At 40.3% G+C, this 8,426-nt stretch overlaps 1 protein-coding gene across 1 annotated transcript; it reads right to left on the bottom strand.

Moving 5' to 3' along the window:
- Positions 1–449: 449 nt before the first annotated feature.
- Positions 450–4,082, bottom strand: rpl35a (ribosomal protein L35a). The gene is made up of 5 exons (XM_070905715.1): positions 4,050–4,082; positions 2,884–2,920; positions 2,441–2,593; positions 1,326–1,470; positions 450–545 (listed from the first exon to the last, which is right to left on the bottom strand). Exons 2-5 carry the CDS (start codon positions 2,892–2,894, stop codon positions 522–524), a joined length of 333 nt encoding a protein of 110 aa, XP_070761816.1. The 5' UTR covers positions 2,895–2,920; positions 4,050–4,082; the 3' UTR covers positions 450–521.
- Between the last annotated feature and the right edge of the window lie 4,344 nt (positions 4,083–8,426).

Raw genomic sequence — 8,426 nt, 5'->3', positions numbered from 1 at the left:
ACAGTAAATTTCAACATTTAATTAATAAGGAAAACTAGAGGCAGAAACATCACGACAGATGTTATAAGTATTCCAACTTATTGATTTGTTATTGGAAACTTCTCATCTGTGTTAAAACTGTTTTCATGATCAGCAGATTATTCAGAACGCGTTTAGATGTGAGAAGAGTTTCATCACATTTACACCTGCGACGTTACTGGGTCCAGGTCTGAGCTGCAGGTCTTGATCAGACCTGTCTGATCAGGACTCAGGTGTGTGAACAAAGTGACAGACTCTTTCATGTTTAACTGTAATCAAAAGTTCATCAGTTTATACTTGAACAGGTCTGAATGCCACTCATATCGTCTCCCAGAATGCTTTGCTGTTGCTGCAGCTGAAGATCATTTATTTTGACTAATTAATAAAAGTCTTCGCTGACAGTTTCAATAAATCAAGAGATGAGACTCAAGTTGTTTTCTGATCAGTTTATTGTTTCTGTACAAACAAGAACATCAAACAGCCGCAGAGATGACGCGTCCTCTTCACACTCGAGAAGGATACAGCATCTGGAAACAGACAGGAGGTCAGACCGTCACAATAAAACACAACATGTTCACACCAATATCTGATCTGAGAGCCGCAGAGAGGAGACGCTTTCAGAAGGTTCATGAACCAGAAGAGGTGACTCTGCACCAGACTCCATGATGATTGTCTGGTGTTCAGGGGAAGAGGGACTTGAGGCAGGCCACTGATGGACGTGTGTGTGTTATTTAGTGTTCTCAGCATTAGACCATCAGCACTTCTCATCTGGCTTCACGAACAGCTGCATCCCACTAAACACTTCACAATCCAGCCATGAGCACGTTCACAAAAAAGGGGCGGGGTTTGCAACATCTGACAAATCACAAACATGGACACATCTTCTGGCAGCAGAGCGGCATATTTTACAACCGGACAGCAAACTACAATATTAGACAAAGAAGAAGTTCAACACATCACCCAGGTTGACAGCCCCCACTGTGTGACTGAAGGCTTCTAATATCACTGCTGCATCATGAGGGCCCGAGGAGATCTGACTGATTACATTTGTGAGTTCTATTAAATTCATATGTTGCGAGATCTGTTCTTATGGCGTGTTGGACAGTTTTAGTCTTATTCTGTCAGCTGCAGCCTGCATGGTTCACAGTGGTGAGTAGGCTTTCTTTCATATCCCTTAAGAACGAGTACAAGGCGTCAGTGCTTCAGTCAGTCTCTGCTGGAGGATCTCCAGAACATAACCGGAGCAAGTTATATTTGCAGCATAAGTTACCACCTCAGCCCTCAGCACCCCCCCCCCCCCGACTCACCACTCTGACTCTGTGTCCGATGGCTTTAGCCGGCAGGTTGCTGCTGAACTTCGCTCGGACCATCCCGCTGTTCCCGTGGGCTCGGGTCACCTTTCCCCAAATCACTCTGGTCTTATTGGGTTTACCGCCCGGCGTCACCGTGTTCCTGCCGACAGGGAACACCGTTAGTTTCATTCGTACTGCAGGACGGGCCAGTCGGGTGGAGTCGGACTGTTATCCTCCACAAACTTTACATTTTACAGACAGACCCTGAAGTTCTATATTTAATACACAAAACATGATGCACACAATGTCAAACCATTCTTCACACATATTTAACATTTTAACTGAAGTCTGCAAAACATTTACAGCTTCGGCTCAAAGTTAAATTCAGTTCTAAACCTTCAGGTGTGTGTTGATGTTTTCTCTGGAATCTGACAGTAATTCAGCTGCATTCAAGCCACCTGCTAAAACCACATTTATCACCATTATTAATGTTAATAATTAGTCATTTAACCGTCTGTGATGTGAACACTGAATCTTTCCTTCTCTAACATCCAGCACATGACCTGAACGCAGCACAATAGGTTCAAACCTGCCGTTTTAACATATTTAAATACATACGTTTGTTTGGAACGCCTCAATGTTCAAATCTAAAAACGTTGTGTGATTTATAAACAGGCGGTGCAGCTACATCACACTTCAGCCTCATGTTTTCAGCTGACTCACAGAAACAAACTGCTGAGTATTAACTCACTCCTCTTTCTATTAAAACACGTCCGTTACCTGCCGTTGATCTTAACGTTGTGTTTTAATCTCTACACAAAATCTATTCTGTCGTTTCTGATCAACGTTACGTGTCACGTAAAGCTGCTCTGGATTCAGCAGCTCTCACTGGACCACAGCAACACGACATGTATGTCATAGACACCTGAACAGATGTAACTGGTCACTTGGCAGCGTTGGTTCAACTGCACCAGCCAATCAGGTGTCACAACTGTCTTAATAACTTCTGAATTCAAAGTTGATCCTGTTTAAGACCCCCAAAAAACAGCTGGCCTCAGTGACTCAGGTGAGACTGGTTCCTGTGTATTTTCACAGTAGTGCAGGTGTCCTGACCCCCAGACCGTTCTTACTTCTTGGCCTTGTAGACGTAAGCGCAGCGTTTCCCGAGGTAGAAGTCGACCTCATCTCTGGTGTAACATCCCTCCAGCTTCAGGAGAGCCGTGTGTTCACGCTGGTTCCTCAGACCACGTTTGTAGCCAGTAAAGATGGCCTTACTCCACAGTCTGGCACACACACACACACGCACACACACACACACACACACACACACAGTAAGCAGATAGTCTCAAATAGAAAACACAAATGGCCTGTCGGACACTTTGACTCCAGTTTAACAAACTCAGCGTCTCAGCAGCTCAAAAGAACCAAAAAACCTCTTCAATCTGTAATACACAGAGACAGACATCATCATCATCTTCACTGCTTCCTCCAGCAGGAAGAAAAGAAGAGTCATCTGAATGTGAAGACAGGAGCTGGACTCAGGTCAGATTAGCTGATACAGATGTGAACTTACCTTCCAGGCATCGTTAGTCTTCTCCAGGTGAGTCCACCTGCACACAAACAGTCATGTTAAAACCTGAAGTCACCTCTATGAACTACACACAAATATAAATGAATGTGCGTCAGAGCTGTCGACTACATTTTAACCATCAGACTTATAGAAGTTAGCGTGTAGACCTTTACATAGAGAAATCCCTGGCGATGCTCTTCAGGTGAGCCACAGGTGAAGTTACGTCAAACCTCATGTACCTGTCCGGAGCCACGTTGGGACAGTGTCTGCAGCAGGACTGATGATTGTAAGGTCACACTCTGGTGTGCAGTTCTAAAGGACCATCTGGTCCAACAGTCCTGTAATAAACCCTCCCCCGGGTTCTAATGTTCAGTTTGTGTTGGATCGCTGCTGTTGGACTGTTACACCAACAGGTGCATTCAGTGTTTTGTCCACCCAAATCACATCAATGACATAAGATCCATAACAGGACTGTTGCTTTATACCGACTTAGTTTAAGCTAACTGTACCTAATAAACTTCTCATAATTTCAATGTATGTTTAACTACAAACCTCCAACAATGACAAGTATTATTAACTCAGTAAAAACGGGGGGGGGGTAACATCTTAGAGTAACAGCACCACCACCACCACACTTCGGGGTAGACACAGCGGCTCTCTGCAGACTACAACTCCACACTCAGACGGTGACAGGCGACCTGTTTGTAACACCTACAGAACTTCATACATAACTTCACTTGTCTGCAAACAAACACGTCACACATGAGACACTCACACACTCTGATGCTAACATGCTAACGTTAGCTCTGCTCGCCGCTACCGGTACACTTTATCCAGTGAAAGCTCTGTAGTATATTAACATCGGGAGAAACGGTTTGAACACCGCCGTGATGCAACAGCTCAGCTCCGACACACACCGGGACGTTAAACTGAATCTAAGCCAGCCCTCAGACCCTGTGCTCGGTCTGTTCTCCGGACTGGTCTCCGCTCAGTTAGCCGCTGTTAGCCTCATCCTAACTCAATCTCCGCCATCACGGACTCCACACCGACACAAACCGACCGATGACCAGGGAACAAAGTGAACGTTCACTGACGGTGAGTATCAGCCAGAAATACACCAGATTAACGGTTATAGTTGAACATTTAATCAGACATGTTGAGTCCCTTACCTTCACTGTGAGGGGAAAAATGGCGGAAAAGGAAGTGAGACAGGAATTCTGGGAAATTATTGTAAATAGAGGTGGCCGCGGATCTGCCTGATCAAAATAGTGAATTTAACGAATAAAGTCCTTTTTCTTGCGTTATTGGGACGATATTTTGTTAAGAAAATTAAAAGTAAATTTTCATCAGCCCATTTTACTTTTTAGTTTTTTATCTTTAAATCATATTATGTTTATTCTATCATTATTCTTCTCCTACCTTATGTTATTTATAGACATTTCTAGCGTCTTTATGGCAAAGAACTTTGTGCTACATAAATAAGCTTGTTATTAAATAACCCCAATACCTTTAAAACAAACGTTTTAAAATGTATAAAGAACTTATGTCCATTCAAAACACGCATGACTTTGTACAAATTAGACAAAACGATAATTTGTAATGCAGCTGTAACTTATTAGATCTATTTTTTATTCACTTGTTTTTATTAGAATGTAGTTATTAATTTTGTATTGTCAGTTTCATTGTTATTTAGATTTCTCATACTGTTTTTGTTGAATTTTGTTGTTTTATTCTGAAAACTAACTCAAAGATAAAAATATATTTTGGATTTTTAGTTAGAGAAAAAACATTTCGACCCTTTAAAATGTATGTTGTCTGTAAGATACCCATCACAAGGATAGTTTTATTATTCATTTCATTTACTTTGTTTTACATATGTGTGTGTGTGTGTGTGTTTTGACATCAATGAAGATTGAAATAAAAACTTGTTTGACAAAGAACTGTTCAGAGAAAGAGAATGTCCACTCATCATTTTCTACTCTGGATTGAACCAATCAGATGATGTGATGGACTGCAAGACAACATCAGTGAAAAGAGTCAAATTAAAATATTTATTTAAGCACTTAAACTTAACTCAACTCTTCTTACAGCTGTGTTCAAATCTTTTATACAGTTCAGCAAAAAAGAAAACAAAGTGGAAAAATGTAAAACTTAAAAACTGTGAGACAGTCTGTTTGTCCTCCATGAAAAAATGGTGGAATGTCCTTTAAAACCACGTGAGCCCGCCGTCACCTGACCCCCCCCCCCCCCCATCTCCGCCGCAGGAGAAACACACGAAGAAAAACATAAAATATCTGTACAAACATGAAACCACATCGTCCATCAGTCCACGTCTCAAACCTCCAGAGAATCACTGCACCCACAGGGGACTGTGGGCCCTGAGGTCAGCCTCACAGGCAGATCACAAACCCCCAATGAACCCCCAATAAAAGAGCTGAAGCAGATTAAATTCACACAGGTGACAGGTGGGAACACATGCTCTGACTCTGGTGCCAGCGTGATGCTGCATTCAGGTGAACTAGGAACAAACCAAAAGTCGTTTTCTTGCAGCAGATTATTAGTTTGGTGCCATGTTGACTTCTCCCGAGGAAACACTCAGCTGATACTGAACATCTGCATGTCCCACGTCATCTGAATGCAGCATGAAATATAAAATGCTGTCGAATTTTAAATTAAAACTTGTCTCCTGTCCCGTCAGTGGAGTTCAGCAGCAGCTCAACGTTAACCTCCAGACAAACTGTTTCAATATGCTGCGGTTCACTGTAACAAAAGGATCAGATACGAGTTATTGACATAAACGAACCGTCAGTCATGTGATGATCAGAAAGTAAACAGAGGAGTAAACAAATACTGAAGGAAATCTAAAATGTGAACCATGAACAGGTTTGTTCTGGAGGAGGTGAAAGGAGGAGTTGGCAGATAAACTCCAGTAACAGGAGGAGACGATGACTCGGGTTACAACTCCTTTAAAAAAGGAGCAGAGGACGAAGCCCCGCCCACCGCAATGCCTATTATTTATATTCTAGTCCTTTGACCTTTGATTAGGGACCAGCCATGATGCTCTATGTGTCGCCATGGCAACACACACGTTTCAGCGTGTGTGTGTGTATATACACACACGACAGAATATATTTGTACACATACATTACATGCATTTAATAAAGATAAAAACTTGTGACTGTAGACCAGGACTCGTCCTGCAGGCCACACTGTTTTAGTGTCAGATCAGGAGGATTCATGTCACCTTGTCACTAGAAAAATGTCCCAGAATGCAACAGAAACATGAGGAGGAGAGGGGAGGAGATTGACCACCTGATTGTCCTCCTCCAATCACATGAGGACCACAGAGGTTTGTGTTTGGAGACTGAATATTTACTGATATATTATGTAAGTTTATCATTTCTTCTTTATTCCACTGTATTTGTTTGTTCCTGGACGTTGGTCCTGAACTCAGTTGTCTGTCCAATTGATTCATTTGAATATTTGTTCAGTTCTTTCACAATAAAAGCCTTTTGTTGTCACTTGACATTTTACTGTGTTTGGTTTGTATTTTTTCATACGTATTTTACATACAATATAATATCATTGTTGCTGTAGCATTAAGATTTCCCTTCATTGGAACTAAAAAAAAGGAAAAACAGACCGCTAAAGTCAACAGACTTACGGCCAGATAGTGAATCCCTACCACCCAAGGGAGGAGTGCAGCAGGTTAACGTGATGAAGGTCCTGATCACATGAGGAGGATCAATCAGGTGGTGAAGGAGCCACAAACATCCATCAGAGCTCTGACATTAACAATAATAATTAAAACATCAGAATATTATTAATGACAGGGTGCAAAACAAAAGCAGTCCATGTGTTGGCTCTGGGTCTGAAGACAATAAAAGAGACTCCAGGTCAAAGTTCGGGGCTGAAAGACATTTGTCTTCATCACATGACGTCCATCTCTGAAGCGACTCAAACTGACGTCGAGTCAGAACTGAATGAGGAAGCTGATATTATGATTAAATATGAAACTGTAAATTCTGATCTTTGGATCTAATGGAGAGACTGAAAACTAAAGATTCAACTGATAACAGCTATTATCATGTTAGCTAACGTGAGCACTGAGCTACATTAGCTCCAACTCAAAACCTAGCACTTTAATGTTAGTTAATGTTTAACTTAACGTAAGCTCCAAACTTGCTGGGTTCATAATGTTAGCTACATTTAGCATTTTCAATCCAGTTATTTTTAGCAACTTGCAGCATGGATGTAATCTCTACCCATGTTAACTAAAGTTAGCATGAAGCTACATTAGCTTCATAGCCAAACAGAGTAGATGTTTAACATTACAGCTAACTGTAGTTAAATCAAGTAGATTATTAGCTAATTATTAGCTAATTAGATGTGAGATGTAAACTCAACTTAACACCATTTAAGTTCACGTTAGCTAATATTATCAGCATTTTCATACCAATACTACATTTATGTTCGCCATCATTAGCAATTCATATTGGCGTAAACTCTAAACCATCTTTATCAACTGTTTTTAGATAAGCTTCAATCCCAAACCAAGTGGTTTAATATTAGATAATGTTAATAGCTACCTGTGTTGGTTTCATCTACAAACCAACTAGCTTCATAATGCTAGCTAACATTAGCAGTGAGCATTTTAAGACCTTCTACTGTATATTGTTGTTGCTATTGTTAGCAATTAGTAGTGTTAACATTAGCATTGACCTATATTAACTTCAACCCCTGAACCAAGTGGTTTAATATTAGCTAATGTTTACAGCTAGCTGTGGTAGCTTAATCTATTTGTTAATGTTAGCTAATATTAGCTGTGAGCTGTTAGCATCATCTCCAAACAAATTAAATAAATATTGGCTACTGTTAGCAGCGAGCTACATTAGTGTCATTCAAACAAAAAAAACTTGCTGTACATTTATGTTAGCTATTGTTAGCAATTAGCAGCGTTATATATAAACCAACTTTTTAAATCTGACAAAAAAATCTTAAAGGATGTATTTTCACACTCAACTTTTTAAATGTAAAGTAATGTTAGTATTTAGCCACGTTAGCTTAATTTCCAAACTGGGCCAGGTCTTATTTATGGAGACCGGTTATTAAATATTTGTTTTAGTTGTATTTAGATGTTTTAATTTTTGGTTTGTTTCTTTTTACTGATAAAATTATTTTATTTTTAATGATTTTATTGTTCATTTTACATGTTTTGTGAATAAATATCTTAGGATCTTGTTTGCAGCAAGTGTTCTTTCTCTGATACGTTATCCATTTGATTCAGTGTGTTTGGATCCATAAATAAATAAAATCAAAGGTCAATGTCAGCTGAAGATTACAGAGAGCTGTTCAGGCATCAACCTCCATGATGGTCTGTAACAGTGTTAATCCTGACCTGCAGTTCAGCCAATCAAATGTAAGAAAAACAAACAAGAAAGGAAGGTAAAGGCCTAACATCAGCGAGGAGGGGAGGTTCACTTCAAACCAACTAGACCCAAAAACTTAGCCAACATTAGCAGTTAGCAAAGTCAGCCTAATGTCAA

This window comes from Enoplosus armatus, chromosome 5 (assembly GCF_043641665.1).
Source record: "Enoplosus armatus isolate fEnoArm2 chromosome 5, fEnoArm2.hap1, whole genome shotgun sequence".
Lineage (NCBI taxonomy): Eukaryota > Metazoa > Chordata > Actinopteri > Centrarchiformes > Enoplosidae > Enoplosus > Enoplosus armatus.
This window is presented reverse-complemented; position numbering and strand designations above follow the sequence as displayed.